At 39.0% G+C, this 18,480-nt stretch overlaps 1 protein-coding gene across 2 annotated transcripts in view; it reads right to left on the bottom strand.

The window, feature by feature from the left end:
- The window catches only part of LOC124800608 (kanadaptin), a 267,444-nt gene that overhangs the window by 94,248 nt on the left and 154,716 nt on the right, over positions 1-18,480 (bottom strand). For both annotated transcript variants that reach the window (XM_047263008.1, XM_047263009.1), the window contains exon 5: positions 8,058-8,218. In XM_047263008.1, the coding sequence (XP_047118964.1) occupies positions 8,058-8,218 (161 nt within the window). The remainder of the gene's footprint in view (positions 1-8,057; positions 8,219-18,480) is intronic.

Raw genomic sequence — 18,480 nt, 5'->3', positions numbered from 1 at the left:
GTAACCTCCCGACTGCACCTAGCTGGCTTTCTCCCCACTTTGTCCCTGCACATTCCCAGTGGCACTTTAACATCCCCCAGCCCTACCCTGCTATTGCTCCCCCTCCCTGTCCCAGCCTTGTCCTTACCTCCACCCAGATGCCTCTCCCATAATGCATTGCTGCTCGCAGTCTGGCTCCAACTGCTAGAGACTGTGATCAATGTGCAATGTGTGTGTGTGTGTGTGTGTGTGTGTGTGTGTGTGTGTGTTTTCTCTAAGTTGGAAGAAAGCCTTTAGTCCTATAGTTTACTTGTTTGACATGTTTCTCGTTGTGCCTACCTGTGACTCAACATCTCTGCTATATGGTGAGCAGCAATCTATCCATTTCATTACATTGTTACATTCCATCCCGGATTTTCCATTGTTTGATTTTGTTAAGAAAAAACTTACTTTTTTTTAAGTTCAAACTCTGACAAATTCTTTGACTAGAACTACGCCAGTTATCTGATACGAGAGCATTTGCACTCCATCACTGACCTCCTTACCTTTAATTCTGCCAGTTTATGTAGATTATCATCTACTATCTTATGTAGCTCTTTTCAGTCCAGCTTTTTTTTAGAGTAGGCCACATAAATAGTTTTAATAATGGCTCACCGATAAGATTCTTATTCATTATTTCTACGGGGTAGACATATGTGGTAGCTCAGTCAAGATTATATGCAACTCAGGATCATCTGAAGACAAGTTGTATGTCTATCAGAACAATATTACTGCATAAAAATCCAGTCTCTTTCATGACTCATTCTCACGGGTTTGATTTTGGGAGGCATTTCGATAAACAAATGTGTGTAACTCCTTACCGTGCTAAGAATTCTTTGAAATTATTACTAGTAAACTGTGCCCCACTATCCTTTAACATTCTCTGTGGTTTTCCTACATTCACAAAATACTCCTATAAGCAATGTACCAGTGACTGTTGTAACCTGCTTAATTGGATACAATTTTACGCATTTGGACTGACATTCCACCAACACTAATATGTATGTCACTCAACCTGTCCCTTTCAATAACTGACCACAAAAATCTGCAGTTATTACATCACGTAGCACCTTTAAAACTGTAAGATACATTGTGTATGAGACAATAAGACTCTCTGGCATACCTCATATGTTCTTAATATCTTCCTTATCTTTATACTTAAATTCTTAAAATAATAAAATTTACTCATATGTCTGATACACTTATACATCGCGAAGTGCCCACAGTATTTATGTATAAACAATATGAGGTCACTGTCTACAGTTTGTGGAATGCAGTACTCTTACTGTCTTGTCTATAATACTCCAATGTCAACTTGTATATACGAAAACAGCGCATCCTCACCAATCATCCACATAGCTTTGTCTTCTAATAATAGTAATGTCTGTTCATATATTTCTTGTGTATAACTAAAATATTCATCAGTTTTTATATCCTTTTTATTAACAGTGCTAGTCTGCTCACTTCATCATTATGTAGCTTAAATTCAGAAATTTAATCAAAAACATAACTCACGGTCCGGTAGTATATGTAATGTCATTCGAGCCGAGATACAGTATTAGGAGTGACCTGAATAAAATAGGAGCAGAAACTGAGCACACAAATGTGGGGTTTGTGGAGGTATTTCAGTGCCACGATCAGCCCTGGGTAAACACTGCTGCAAGGCACGAGCTGAATAGGATGTTCCAGACACCGGTAAAATCTCACATAAGTGTTGTTCGAGTAAATGCTATTGGTACGTGGGGATACACTACACGTGGCCTGCACCTGAATAGGATGGGGAAAAATAAGTTAGCTTCCCTATTAGAAGAAACTGTAAGGGGGTCCACAGTCACGCAAGGGGTGATCCCTGTGGTTTGTGGGTCCAGGCAGACAGGTGTTTTAGGTTAAAGCCAAAGTCCAGACAGATGACAATCAAGATAAATAGAATAAAAGAAACTTCATGTACAGTAAATAGGGGTAAAGCTAAGGGCAATATCAACTTACTTCATCAAAATATCAGGGGAATAAAAAATAAAGTAGATGAGCTATTAGTGTGTTTAGATGATCTCAAAAGTAAGAATGAGATTGATATACTCTGTCTGTATGAACACCATGGAACTGTGGGCATGGATAGTGTCAGTATAAGTGGGTATCATTTAGCATCTTACACTTGTAGATCGAGGAAGGATAACGGAGGAGTTGACATTTTCATAAAACGAGGGTATAAATGCAAAACTGTAGAAGTAAGCAAATTTTGTGTTGATCAGCACTTTGAGGTTCGTGCATGTGAACTTCAGCTACATAATGTAGTATTGATATTAGCAACAGTGTACAGGTCCCCATTAGGAGACTGGGAACTATTAATAAAAAAGTTTGACTCCCAATTATGTTGTCTGTCAGACAAAAAGAAGAAGTTATTAATCTGTGGTGATTTCAATGTAAACTTTCTAAATAGTTCTGAGAGGAAAAGTGAACTAGAAGTGTAGCCTGAGACTGCAGACGTATGTGCAAGTTGCGTTTGCATGAGTGTGTGTCTATTGCTGACAAAGGTCTTAATGGCTGAAAGCTATAATTGTGTGAATCTTTTTGTTGTGCCTATTGTGACTCAGCATCTTCCCAATGTGGTGAGTTTCCTTCTCTAATATTGCAACATTCCATCTTGGATTTTCTATTGTTTGATTTAATCATTAAAATATTGTTTTATTAATTTTATCCTTTTCTCACAGTCCTTTACATGTAGCTTAGTCTTTCTGTTGTGCCTGCCTGAGACACAATCTTTCCTCTGTACGGTGAGTAAAGTTTACAATACGTCCAAACCCATCCACCACCGATACCTGTAACTGTCCTCGGTTCCCCTGTTGTGTATTGTAGTGATTTTGCAGTGTTAGTAGTTGTGGTTGTGCAGATATGTGTGCTTCAAGGGATCATTACCATACTGTGGTGGTCACCAGGACAGATGTCTTTTCCCACAATGTAGATTTCAAGGGGGAAAATTTGTGACGAGAAGGTGTTGAGGTTCTGGAGAATGTGGACGGGTTGTCCTCACCTTCAATCCAGCTCATGAAGATGTCATCAATGAATCTGAACTGGGTGAGGGGTTTGGGATTCTGGGTGGTAAGAAAGGATTCCTCTACATGACACTAGAATAGGTTGGCATAGGATGGTGACATGTGGATGCCAATTGCCATACCATGGATTTATTTGTTGGTGGTGCCTTCAGTTGTGAAGTAATTGTGAGGGAGGATATAGTTGGTCACGGTGGCCAGGAAGGAAGTTGTAGGTTTGGAATTCATCAGGCATTGGGATAGGTTGTATTCCACAGTGGCAAGGGCATGGGCTTTAGGAATGTTAATGTAAAGAGAGATGGCATCAAAAGCAATGAGCAGGGCACTGTGTAGTATAGGAATAGGAACTGTGGTGAGTCAATGGAGGAAATGGTTGGTGTCTTTTACACTGGAGGGCAGGTTGTGTGTAACTGGAAGGGTGTTGGTGTACGAGAGCATGGGTTCTCTAAGTCGGGAAAGATTAACTGGCTACAATGAGGCATCCTGGGTGGTTGGGTTTATGGACTTTAGGAAGCATGTAGTAGGTTAGAGTGTGGAGAATGGTTGGCACGAGGAGAGGGATAGACTCAGGGAAGAGGTTTTAAGATTGGCCTAAAGATTTGAGGAGAGATGGAAATCTTGCGCTATTTCTGGAATGGGGTCATTGTGGTAGGATTTGTAGGTAGATGAATCTGACAGCTGGCAGACACCTTTAGTCAGGTACACCCTGCAGTTCAATACCACAGTGATGGTGCCTTATCAGCAGGTAGTATTATAACGTCAGGATCAGTTTTTAGGTGTACAATTGTGGTTCTTTCTGTGAAAGTAAGGTTAGCCTGCATGTTGATGGATTTTGAGAATGATGGTGATACACGGTTTGAGATTAAGAAATTCTGGAATGTTAACAGAGGGTGATATGGAGACTGTGGAGGTGGATCACAGTCGGATGGAGGAGTGAACAGAGTGCGTCAAGTATGCTTCAACATTGGTTTTGGGTTGAGTCTGATTGGTAGCAAAGAAGTGTATCCACTGTAGGGACTGGGTGAAGGAGAGTAGTGTTTAGCAAGGGCAGCATGACTGAATCTGGGAGTAGGGCAAAAACTGAAGTCTTTGGAAAGGATTCTGTGGGACCAAGGCTTGTGGAGGAAAGATTCACGTCAATATTTTGGGTCTATTTAGATTCTGCATTCTGTGTAGTGGTGGGAGGGAGTTTTGGAGGGTAGGGTATATGTAGTGGGTCCGCGAGGAAGGGATTTGTCAGGTATGAGGGGATGTGGGGGAGGTTTGGAGGCTGTTGTAGACATTGTGGATAGTGGTAGTCCAAGGCTAGATTAGCTGAACAGGTTGGGGCATTTTTTGAGGTGGAGCAAGATTCCACATTCCAGTCCGAGCTGCCAGAGATGCAGAGATGGCAGTCATGAGTACGTGAGCTGTGCTTGCTTGCTTGTGTGTGTGGGTGTGTGTGTGTGTGTGTGTGTGTGTGTGTGTGTGTGTGTGTGTGTTTGTGTGTGTGTGTGTGTGTGTGTGTGTGTAGTTCCTTTTTCTGAAGAAGGCTTTGGTCAAAAGCTAAATGTGTAACAGCGTTTTTGTTGCGCCTGTCTGCAACTCAGTGCATAATTTTTACAGCGAGTACCAACCTCTCCTTTTCCTTATATTGGTGATATTCCAATCTGGAGTTTCCATTAATAATTAATGCAAACCAATAACGGGAGTAGTCAAAAGCCAAACTGACCACTGAAGCAAGAAATGAAACAACTTTTGATGGAGGTTTCTCGGGTCTCCAGCCAGATGACAGCGTCGATGACTTCGCCAGAAAACGGGTAGTACGACACTTCCCGAAACGCCGCGAGATATCAATGCTACCACCCGGCTGGAGACCCGAGAAACCTTCATCGACAGTTATACACCGGGAAAGCGTACAGTCACTGAAACAACTTTTATTATGTTCTTGTCAGGTCTGCAGCCAAACCACAAAGTCATGTTAAAAGAATATTTCACTGACAGTCTGGCTACCACCTTCAGGTGAGAATGGCATATGCTAAATCTCACCACAACTGAGTCCTGCCATGAACAGCAGCCCTTTTATACAGCACAGAAAAGTTCTTTTTTTATTCTGTTGAATAAATGAATGATGGTTGTTTTATGCTTTGTATTTTATGAAAAAATTTTCAAATACATCTACCTGTCACAAAATTTGTTGACTAATAAATTATTTATTTAGTGGCATGTTTCGAGGTGATGGATCGTGATCAGGCTATAGTGGCATTACAAAAACATTTAACATAAATGCACACAGGTATTAAAGTTTGTCTACATGATTGCTGTGGTCATCCAATGGAGAGAGAAAGAGAGAGAGAGAGAGAGAGAGAGAGAGATAGAGAGAAGGATAACCTAGTAAGAGAGAATGTCAGTTTGGATATCTGTCTGGTTTTACAATATACAAAGTGACACCACCTCTTACTAGGTTATCCTTCTCTTCTTCAACCTTCTTGCGATGTGCTGCCACGCTACAAGAAAAAGTTGAGTGAGTGTTTTATAAAAAGTTCCATGTGAACGGCACACAAATATACAAAGCAACACTGCCTCTTACTAGGTTATCCTTCTCTCTCTCCACAGGATACGCACAGCAGTCATGTAAAGAAACTTTAATATCTGTATACATTTATGTTAGATGTTTTTGTAATGCCAGAATAGCCTGTGAGGTATCACCTGGAAACATCTTGACAAATAAATAATTCAGTAGTCAACAAATGTTGTGACTAGTAGCGGTATTTAAAAAGCTTTACACATTGTTAAAACAGTCATGTTACATCTTGTAAGTATTGCAGAACGCTTGAGAATGACTACACAGCCAAAGCTCTGTAGTACTGAATGGTATGATGTAAAAGGACGGTTTGATCCTCACGATAATAGCCAGTGTGGCAAAACGTTATCATTCAAGAAATTTTCACTTTGCAGTGGTGTGTGCACTGGTTTGAAATGTCCTAGTGTATCAATCCGTGTGCCAGGCCTGGAGTCGAACCTGGGACTTTCGCCTTTTGCAGGTAAGTGCTCTACAGAGACTGAGCTATCCAAGAACGGCTCAGGATTGTGTAGTCAAGATTCATTTTGGTAGTGTGTAGGATTACTAAGCAAAATCATGATGAACTTATCAACAGCAAAATACATTGAAAAACTTTGTTAACAAAGAACAAATAAATCTACACTGACAACAAACGCAGTATTTCCAGTCTGTCAGTTTCAATTAATTATGCAATACCTCCCATACAACCTTGACATTCGTTGTAAATACTGTTCACTACACAAATACAAAGATTCTCTTCCCACTACCTCAGACCATCACAATTACATGAGCAGCCTGGACTTAAAGGCAAAAAATTCATACTTCTCGTGCTGAATCTAACTTCTCCAGCAGAACTCTTCTTGTGACAGCAAATGTCTGTCCTACTTATCACACCTCTCATACCAACTAGAGTAGTTTTTTGTGGGTGCCTCAACTTCTGCAAACATGCTAACCATGTTCTGTGTTTCTCCTGCCCCTTGTGGCATTACCCTTTTTCTAGCTATACAGTTGATACTCAACTGAATAATACCACTAAACATGATCCATCACTGGTAAAACGCCCACCATCTCTCCATAGCGGTCACGTGTGGGAGATACGGTTGCTTGTGTGAATTGATGTGTGTGTGTTTCTCCTTTTCTGAAGAAGGCTTTGGCCGAAAGATAAATGTGTAACTGTCTTTTCATTGCGCTTGTCTGCAACTCGATGTGCCATCTTTATGGTTAGTAGTGGTCTATCTTTTTCCTCCAACCTGGAGTTTCCATAGTTTGACAACTGAAATATAAAAACCATGATTTTGGTGTTCAGTTCACCAGACTTGCACACAACTGTTATTATTCCCAACACATCAGAATTACACAGGTGGGAATTTTAAATATAGGATATGTTTGTTCTCACCATCCACCTCTTTCTTATTTGCATCAATTATATCTATCTCATTTTCGCCTCTGCTCCTCTCCCCCTCTAATTCCCTTACCACTGATTTATTGCCAACCACGTCATCACCACTGAAGCCATATTATCAAATTTCGCTGCAGCTATCATTCCAACGCTGAATTCCTGTTGCACTACCTTCCTACATCTGCTTTAACCCTAGGTGTCCTTCCTACGTAATCCATCAATGATCAGCCGGTCTACAAACTTTCCCATTCTTTCAACAGATAAAAGGAGCTTTAGCAACAAATGCTAACATCTGTTACCTTTACTTTTTGCCTATCTCCTATTTGCTACTATATGTTTATGTATCTTTATATGATTACATTAGTGCATGGCACCCACTCTTTTTTCTTTCATTTTATGTGTGTCACACATATTTCAACTGTAAATGGGCTATCACTTTAGAGTAATTCCATTACTCTATATTTTAACTAAATAAGTACCTGCTCTCTAAGTATCCTTGACCAAGTGCTCAACGGCGAGTTTTTTGGCATTAAGGCAGTTAACTTCAAGATCATTAGTTACCAAAGAGTTCCGCAAAAAAATTTTTAAAGTTGAAAGCCCATGTGGACTATATGCTTTTGAAGTCATTCATAGTTACTAGTATAGTTGAGGCAAGAAATGTCATCAAGCTTTTTGAGGAAAAGAAAAAAATTGTACATGGAGAATCTTTTTAGTAAAGTGCTTCATATTTTTATACCTTCTTACTATGAATTTCACCTCTCTTCACATGCGGCACATTAACTTTATGCTTTATACAAACAAATACATGAGTTGATTTTTGTGAGTCGTCTTTTACATGGCAAGCTCAGCTATTACCTCCATAATCGCTGTATTAGGATTGCCCAGTTTCAATCTTCCTTCAACTCTCAATCTCAACCTTTGCACTGCATTTTTCCCCTTAAAAAACTTCTGAATTAAAAAACAAAATAATACTGAAAAAGAGGCATTTAAAAGAAATTCCTTGGTTGGCATGAGACACAAACAAAGAAAAAGTAAAAACACAGTTACACACCAATGAATCGTATGTCTCCGCTTCTTGTTGCACTTTACCAGCTGCCTGCATCCTCTGTTGCCTTTTCTTTTCAACGGCTCCTGTTCTGTCTAAGAAAGTGTCTTCATCACTGTCGTAGAAATCGTCTTCCTCCCAATTCTTAGCTTTTCGTTTTCTGCTCTCTATAAGTCAGACACCAAAATTAATTACCATCACATAACAATTCAGCAAGAATGTATCACCACACACTTTACAGTTGGAAACAAAAGGAAAGAACAAGCTAAGACTTGATGTTCACCACACATCACATTCTTACACATACACCAAAGAAACCAAATTAGTCCTATGCAAAACTGATAGCTCTCCATTTGCAATAGCAATAAAAGCTGCCAATTTATGTGTCACACTGCTGACATTTCGGTGTCATACAAAGACATGATGAAACACTTTTGTATTTTCCATATCACTGGCTGAGAGCAGCAGCTAGCACATATCTTTTAGCAATAAAGTTCATTATAATCAACTACCCACATAAAATGTTTCAATGGCTAAGGTGACTTCAACTTACCAGTTATTTTCAACAGCCTGTGGAATGATTCTCGGCCCCAAGCTGAGGCACCCGGCACCACCTTCAATGTCTACCACCACAGTATGGTAGTTTAGCAGTATGAACTACCAAATGTTTTGGGTGTCTTCAAGCTCCTCATGGACTCAGCAAATGTTCCCAGCATTTGCATGGATGTACAACACGTAGAAGTTTGATGACAGGAACTCTCACACTTGATGACTCTAGACATATTCTGAAGCAGCCTTAGGCTGAGAATCATTCCATGGGAAATTAAAAATGGCTGACAAGTTGAAATGGCCAAATAGCCAATGAAATATCTGACAGTAATAAACTTTATTATTATGAAGAAAGAGGATAGTGTCAAATATATAATCAAAGTAGTGAAGCTCTTCCAGTTACTCTAATTGCATAATCATATGCACTGATATGGAAAGCTAACTGAATATCAGCACATACTCACAGAAACTTTGACTTGAAACCTGGCAGAAAATCCAAGGAGACTATGGCTGTATGTAAAGTACACCAGTGGAAAGACACAATCAATATCTTCAATGCGCGATATCAACGATGAAGTTACTGGTGACATTGTGACTAAAGCAGAGTTACTAAATATGGTTTTCCGAAATTCCTTCCCCAAAGGAGAAAAAAATATTGCTGAATTGCAACCAGAACAACAGCCAACATGAGTAACTTAGGAGTAGATACCCTTGGTGTAGCAAAGCAACTTAAGCATTTTTAGCAGTCATATACAACCGATTGCTTGTTGAAAGATCCATACCTAAAGACTGGAAAATTGTAAGTCACACCAACATCCAAGAAAGGAAATACAAGCAATTCGCTAAATTACAGACCCATATAACTAAGGTAGATTTACAGAAGGTATTTGGAATATATACTGTGTACAAACATTAGGAATATCTCAAAGAAAACGATTTATTGACAAACAGCCAACATGATTTCAGAAAATGTCCTTGTGAAACACAACTAGCTCTTTATTCTTAGAAAGTAATTAGTGTTATTGACAGGGGAAGTCAAATTGATTCCATATTATTAGATTTCCACAAGTCTTTTGACACCATACCTCTTACAAGTGATTTCAAATCAAATTGCACGCCTATGAACTACGTCTCAGTTGTGGGACTGGATTCGTGATTTCCTGTCAGAAAGATCACAGTTTGTAGTAACTGATGAAAAGTCATCCAGTAAAGCAGAAGTAATACCTGGTATTCCACAAGGAAGTGTTATAGGCCCTCTGCTGCTACTGATCTACATGAACGATTTAGGAGAGAGTGTGAGTAACACTGTTATACTGTTTGCAGATGATGCGTCATTTATTATCATGTTAAGTCATCAGATGGTAAAAACAAAATTGTAAAATGATTTAGATAAGATTTCTCTCTGGTGTGAAAAGTGGCAATTGTCTCTAAACAACGAAAAGTGTGAATTCATCCACACGAGTACCAAAAGCAATCAGCTGAATTGCAGTTACACGTCAAAACACACAGACAAAGCAGCAGGTCTACTAAAGAGACTGCCTATGCCACACTTATACATCCTCTTCTGCAGTACTGCCGTGCAATGTGGAATCCGCACAAGATAGGTTCGACAGACGGCATCGAAAAAATTCAAAGGAGAACAGCTCGCTTCGTATTATAACGAAATAGGGGAGACCGTGTTATGGATATGATATGTGGATTGTGTTGGCAATCATTAAAAGCAAGATGTTTTTCACTGTGGCAGTATCTTCTCCTCAGAGAGTGAAAATTTTTTTTCAGCACCTACCTACATAGGGAGGAATGATCATCATAATAGAATAAGAGAAATCAGAGATTGCACAGAAAGATTTAAGTGTTCATATTTTCTGGATGCTGTTCGAGGGTGGAACGGTCGAGAAATAGCTCAAAGGTGGTTCGATGAGCTCCTGACAGGCACTTAATTGTAAGTTGCAGAATAATCGCACGGATGTAAATGTAGGTGACAATGCATCTCTCTCGCAAATGCGAGAGGTAGGGCCACCTGTGACAGCAGTCATATACATACCAACTTTGCAAGTGTTTCACCTGTAACCAATGAGGCTCGCCCATCACCATTCCTTCTTGACATTTTTCTTTTTTACTCCTCTTTCATACCGTCCCAAATAGAAAATCGTTCCTGTACAACTTAGTTATTTTGAGACCGGTCTAGCTGGCACTGGGGCAGATGTATCCTAATTCAAAATAACAATTGTTTCACTGCACACTATTTGTGAACTTCCGGCCCTTATGTAGTCACAATCTGGAGTTCGCAGCCCACAGTACTACTAAGCCTGTACACACATGGCCTAAATAGAAGTATAATTTGTAGTTTATTTCATTTTTGTTGTTTTCTAGTGTTTATTTACTTCACTACTGTTTTAATTAAACAATGTCTAGAGTAATGAACAGTTGCCAGCCCAATACATGAAGTGAAAAGGGGGAAGAAAGCCTGCCACACATCCAGGGTCGCAAATACGTGTGTTCGTGAGGGACTACTTTGAGAAAGAAAAGGAAAAAGGTGATCCCTTTCTTTCTTTTGTTAAAACTATTAAGAGGAAGGAAAGTACAGTACAGTGTAGACTGATATAAGAGAGACCCAACAAGGCTAGACACGCTGTGGAAGAAACAGCCGAGGAAGAAGTGACAGCTCTTGAAGATTTCCAGGAAGATGCTCTTCATCATCATATGAGGTCTGTTAAAAAAATTACAGAACATTCACAATTCCACGCCAATGGTGTGTCGGAGTAAAATGCAGTCGACATTTTACAAACCTGTGTTAAATGTGTAAGTGCCAGAAGTTTCATTGTTGTATGGCTGTTAGTTATTGTTCAGTGCTGTATTGAGTAGAGCATTGTGTCACACAGTTTGTGAATTTCGAGATGGCATAGTTAGAAGAATGCATCTGAATTAAATTTTGCGTGAAACTCCAGAAAATCTTTAAAGAGACACACCAAATGAAGCAGAAAGCCTACGGCGACGAGTGCTTAAGCCATAGTCAGTGTTACGAATGGTTCACATAGTTTAAAAATGGTTGAATGGAAGTTAAAGATGACCCTCATTAATGACACTCTTTGACGTCTACTGATGACACCCATGTCAGGAACGTTAATGTAATTGTGTGTGCCAGCAGAAGACTGACAGTTCATGTGATTGCAGAAAAATGTAACATTTCAGTTGGATCACGTCAAGAAATTCTGACACAGCATCTCGGAATGCATTATGTTGCCGCCAAGTCCATCCCACGGCTCATGAATCAAGTTCAGATAGACCTTCATCTCACAAGCTGTGAAGAGCTTTTGGATCACACAAATGAGAATGACATGTTCATTAAGAGAATCATAACTGGTGATGAGATGTGGGTCTATGGTTATGCTGTTGAGACCTCAGTTCAACCTTCACAATGGGTCAGAAAATGTCCTCCAGACGAAAAAAGCTCGTCAGGCCAAGTCAAACGTCAAAGCCATGCCGATAGTTTTCTTTGACTTTGAAGGCTCAGTTCATCATGAGTTCATGCCGCAAGGACAAACTGTTAACTGATGGTACTATCGGGATGTGTTGCGATGCCTGCGAGAAAATGTGAGAAGGAAATGGCCTGAAAAGTGGTGAGACAATTCATGGCTCTTGCATCACAATAGCGCACCCACACATTCACCCCTGTTGGTGCGTGATTATCTCACAAAAAACAAAACCACTGTGCTGCCTCATCCTCCGTATTCTACAGACCTGGCCCCTGTGGACTCTTTTTTCCACTGTTGAAAACCTGTTGAAAGGACAAACTTTATGCAACAATAGATGAGATACAAGAAAATTCAAAGACGGTGCTTCGGGTGATCCAGCAAAAGGTGTAAAAGACTGTTTCCAGAAATGGAAATGGCATTTGGAGCAGGGTATCAATTGTGGAGGACAGTATTTGAAGGAGACCATGCACAACATGTAAAAGGTAAGCATAGAAAAAATTTGTGGACAAAGTTCTGGAATTTTTTGAACAGGTCTCGTATGCGAGGTTGTTATCTGTAATATGAGAAAGGAACACCCCACCAGTGGTGCCCTGTGTATAGGCACTGCAGAACTGTAACTCCCCCTATTTCCATTTAATATTATTAATAACATTTAATACAAAAGGTCCTTTTTTCTTCAGTTCCTTCTTTACACTTGTACAATATATTATTCTTACACTTAAATCCCCTGTTTATGAAAATATACAAAAGTCTCTCTATTGAATTGCGTGCTTCGCATTTCTAGCAGTGTGGTGTTCGGCTGCCATGCGCATGTACACACACGATCTGCACATGAGGCTGCTCCCGCGCGGGGTAGTCGCGCAGTCTGAGGCGCCTTGTCACGGGCCGCACGGCTTCCTCCGTCAGAGGTTTGAGTCCAGAGCACTGTTAGTCTTGTAGTACAGACTGCGGCACGCCAACGAATGGTAGTAGTTTTTGTTTTTTATTTTTTGTCCTTTAAAACGACATGCCACATTCTTTAAGTAATGAAGATTCTTATTATTATATTAGATTATTATATTACTCCCAGTTATTCTATTTGACTAATCTTTTTTGGTTCTCTTGTTCTGCAAAATCTTTAACTCTAGGCTTGCTTTCACAAGAAATAAGTTCTGTAACTGCAAGAAAACTTCAATAGCTTAAGTTTTCACTGCTCTCCTTTATGTGAAATTATAGTTAAGAAAAGGGGACTTTCAATGCCTGATTTTCTAATACCCCAGCCAGGCATAAGCAACAGCAAGAAATACATTCATAGCTTTAATTCTGAATCGCATAAACATAAAATTTAGCTTTGTGGTTGTGAATTGAAAAATGCACTGATTTGGTTTCCGTGTTTGCTGTTTGGAGGTGATGTAACACGGACAAAAGATGGTTGTAGAAATATAAACAAAATTAAAGACAACACTGAAAAGCATGAGAAGTCAAAGAAGTACATTGATAATATAGTATCATTGTCACTTTTAGTAACCGTATTCAGTGAGCACGTTGTAAAAAGAAAAACATGAAACTACGACCACAATAACGGACTGCATTTTATGTTGTGGGAACTTTGAAACCACCTTACGTGGACATGATGAAAAAGATGATTCGGTACCTGTGGGGGAATTAGTAAATTTTGCCTCGCAATTAGATTCAGATTCAAAGAATCATTTAGACACCAGTGAACTCTTCAGAGGAGTTTCTGAGACCATTCAGAGTGAGATACTTGACTGCCTGCTACAAATACATTATGAAGAGATACGAACAGAAATCAGAAAAGCATTCTTTGCATCTGGCAAGGCTGATGACACAAGAGATGTTTTGCAACACACTCAAATTGTCCTTGTTCTATGGTACGTATTGAATAGAGAAATATTTGGGAGTTTTTGAGAATTCTTTATTCCCAAAAAAAAACTGCAGATAACATGTCAAAGAATATTTTAGAACAAACTGGACACAATCCTTCTAGAAAATGGACAGAAACTGATAGCTCAGATATTTGATGGGCAAGTGCCATAAAAGGCAATCAAGCAGGAGTTCAAGCAAAAAATAAAAGCAGTTTTATAGTAATGCACATCTCTTGTACTGTTATTCATGTCAATTTAATAATGAGAACTGCAGCAAGTTTTAGAGTAAATGCAAGAATATTTTGCTCTAACATTCTTGCTCTTCCAGTGATTATCACAACGAGAGTCCATCCTGAAGAAACATATGGACAAGATGGAACTACAACATACGGACTATAGATAGAGTTCACGGAAATTTGCAGTCTTTAAAAACTGCCTTACTGAAATTCATTATTCAACATCAAATGCAGATAAAATCGTGGCAGAAGTGTCAGGAACATTAAAACACTGCATGGTGAAAATTTCAGGATTTGTTTCGAGCTTTTTCATCAGATTGTGCCTCATGTTGAAATAATTTACAACCACACACAATCTCCAGAAATTAGTGTTTAGAGTTAATGAATACATAACAAATTTCAAAACTGCTATTTTACAATTAAGAAACTCAAAGTGCTGTGAGAGTCCTTCAAAGACACTCACAGCACAAGCTAAGGAAGTGTATGATTATACATGTGTTTTCCACTACACACTTAATAGCTGCTAAACTGTCCAACAAGAAATACTTTATTACAAGGATAGGAAAGTAACACAAAATAATTTTTTTCTCCGCTGAGACTGCAGCTGGACTTTCGGAAGCTCACAATGATGTAGTCTGAAATATGCGCTACAGATGGTATTTGGTTTTCACATGCAGCTCTATGAGAGATGCATGAACTACAAAACAAATGCAGTGCACATGTTTCTGTCGTCAACTTGTGAAGAGCAGCAAAGTGTAGTTGAATATTTGTGGGTGAAAAGGCATAAACTGAGTGACATTTAAAGTGACACACACAGCATTTATGTAGATAACTGTATGGACCATAGCAATGTCTCCAGGTGGTGTGAACTCTTTCAAGAAGGCCGTGAAAACCTCAGCGATACGCCACACTCCCTCTACTTATGGTGTTTCTTTACATAATCTGCTCCTTCCCTTCCTGCTAGCAGTGGCTGGTGTCGACAGGCTTCATTTCACATCTCCACTTGGCAGCTTTTGTCATTCTGCAGTATTTCCTGTGCTGCGCTATTTACAATTGACTTTCTTAACTGTTTTTCAGTCTTCAATGCCAAAGTGTTTATGCCTATTCGTTTGTTTTGATTCAATACAGACAAAAAAACAATAGGAAAAAATGAACTACATCAGAAATCAGGAATATACCAACTCAAATGTAATACATGTGATGGAAGATACACAGGTCAAACCAGGAGGACATTTGATACCAGATACAAAGAACACCTAAGGGCATGAAAGTATAGGACAAATCATTCAACTTTTGCGCAACACTTACACAAAGCTACCAACATACAGAGAGACAACCAGAGAGACAGACATGAAAGTTATGATGATAAACAACAGAAAAAACACCTCCTCACCTTACAAGAAAACTACCAGATCCAAAAAGCCATAACAGAAAAGAAACAACCCATAAATGATCAGATTGCTTAATATAACATGAAAAGTACACATATAACCACAGGCTCCATTTACCACTACAATTCCTCTCAGATTCTGTCCTTTAATCACTGTCCAGGCCCATCCCTGTCTCTTCCCCCCCCCCCCCCCCCCCCTGCAAAAAAAAAAAAGCCTCTACCCAGATACAAGACAATTTCACTATCTCTCTCTCTCTCTCACACACACACACACACACACACACACACACACACACACACAGTGACAAAAAAAAATCATTTCATAGGTTGGCTAGACTCACAAGGTGAATGAAAACAAACGAATAGGCATAAACACTGTGGCAGTGAAGAATGAAAAACAGTTAAGAAAATCAATTGTAAATAGTGCAGGGCAGGAAATACTTTAGAATGACAAAGACTGCCAAGAGCAGATGTGATATGAAGCCTGTAGACACCAACCACTGCTAGCAGGAAGGGAAGGAGCAGATTATGTAAAGAAACACCATAAGTAGTTTGCAACTTTATAAAGAAAATGCTGTTTGTAGCCTAAAACAAAAAAAATGTACAAATGTGTGTATCCAATTTACAGAATAACCATGGAAGATGCTTTGTAAATAAAAGTGAAATGCATCTGGTGTAATTCTTTTTAATTAGACTGCATTCAGCTCAAGACAGATAACCTATAGTAACAGATGTTAACAGATCCTGGGAAGATGGTAACACAAACAAATGTATCTTTGGAATACTGTTATTACTGCAGTCTGATGTGATCGGATATATTTTTGTATTTTGGATGAACAAAGTAATTTCGGCTCTGTTAGTGTGAAAATTCAAAAGACAGTGTGATGTGGTAAAATGTGAGACAATAAATTACTGTGAAGGCAAAAATTCTGCAAAGACATTCTTCAAAATTATTTAGGTCAATTGAACCATGAGAAACTAAAATGTGAGAATTTCTGCTTCAAGAATCAGACCATGAAGAACTGGAGCCAACTGAGCGAGAATATATAAGGAAAAAGTTTATTGTAAATCTTACTCCTCTCGAATCTTCCGAAAAGACTTCACCATCGTGGGCAGTGGCAACAACAAGAAAGAGAGTGGTAGATTAAAAGTGGAAACATGCCTGTTCCCCAGTATGAAAAAAATTCAGAGTGACTGAATCTGCTAGGAAAGTGCTTGTGACAGTGTTTTGGGATATGCACGGTGTGTCAGTGGTAAACATTGCTGAACACAGGACCACTGTGAATGCTGTAGCCTACATTAAAATTTTGGTTAAAGTTGCGTCATGGCCCTTAGTGACAAATGCCACAAGATTAATGATGACAGTGTGAAACTTCTTTGTGACAATAATTGCCCCCCCCCCCCCCCCGCCCCCCTCATGTTCCGCTCCTTTTCACGATAAAAGCACCAAAGCTGGCTGGGAGGTGCTTCAGCATCTACCGTATAATCCGGACCTCAGCTGCTCAGCTGCTTGATCCTGTGAAGAAATTTCTCTCCTGTCAACACTTTGTGACAGATGCAGAAGTGAAATCACCAGTCTGCATATGGATATACTCCAACCTAATGGGCTTCTACAAACAGGGCATACTGAAACTGGTACCATGATAGAAGATAACGTTGGTGACTATGTAGAGAAGTAAGTAAAAGATATAAGTTCATTTGCGACTTTTTATTTTGTTTCCTATTAAACTTCCTAGTAATAAAAATTTTTTGCACTGTTTTCCCATCTTTCCTTGTAGGTTTAAGAATGAACAATGTACACAAGAGATAGTACTCATCACTGAAACATAATGACTGACAGCAAAAAGCTCGAAAGTGAACTAAAAGTATTCTACTGTAGGTCCAAAATTCATGGATTAATGTGAAGTAGCTTTTCCCTTGTAGCTTCAACACACCTCCTCCTCCTCCTCCTCCTGTCTCTCCATCTCATCTTCTCACCTCTATCTGTCTGTCTCCTCCTCCCCCCCTCTCTCTCTCTTTCTTCATCTCCTCCTCCTCCTCTCTTTGTTTATTTATCTCAGAAAACAATCTAGGTAATGTATTTACTGAAATTACAAAACTGTGAAAAATCCTCTTGGCAGTTTCCATGGTGACATCAGAGGCAGAACACTGCTTTTCAACATTGAGACGAATAAAGTCATTTCTAGGCAACACTAGGAATCCTGAAAGACTAAATGTACTTCTAGTTCTTTCAATGTGGAAAAAATTGAACTTTTGCACAAACTAAAACACAAAATATCGAGCTTGAAATGTAACAATTTAGGTTAAAGGAAATAAGAAAGAAATGGATTTGTTATTTTAGCATTTTTTTCAAGTTTCAGAAAAAAATTTCTTCTTATGCATGTTTGTTTACTAATTACAGATTTAAATGAAAGACTACAATTTTTCAGTAGCGGCACCCTAAGTAAATTACCTGGAAGCTACCACTGCATCCCACAGGCCATAGATTACTTGTGTCACTTCATAAATGCAATCTTTTTAAAATAAGTAAATATTCATTGAGTACAGTGCTCAAAGACATAGGCTTCAGCTATTCAGCATTTAATGGAAAGGACAGATTATACTGTATTATCAGTATAGGTAATGATACGACAACGACCTCAAAAAGTTAGAGGAGTGTTGAAAAAATCATTACAATTGATACCTGAGTCAATTTTGGAATCTGAGTATTTTATTAAAGATGTGCAAAGGTTCTTATATTTTCTTACCAATTCTTGTGCACTAATTTTATTTTCGTGCACGATGTTGTATCTCTAGTTTCTCAACCATGTTGCCTAGATTTTAAAGTAATAATCTTTTCTTTTCAGTATTGCTTAGTGAGAATGACCAAACTTAATTTTCTTTCATTTGCAACTGTATTCTGGCTACAAGTAC

The sequence above is a fragment of the Schistocerca piceifrons genome, chromosome 1 (assembly GCF_021461385.2).
Source record: "Schistocerca piceifrons isolate TAMUIC-IGC-003096 chromosome 1, iqSchPice1.1, whole genome shotgun sequence".
Classification (NCBI taxonomy): domain Eukaryota; kingdom Metazoa; phylum Arthropoda; class Insecta; order Orthoptera; family Acrididae; genus Schistocerca; species Schistocerca piceifrons.
This window is presented reverse-complemented; position numbering and strand designations above follow the sequence as displayed.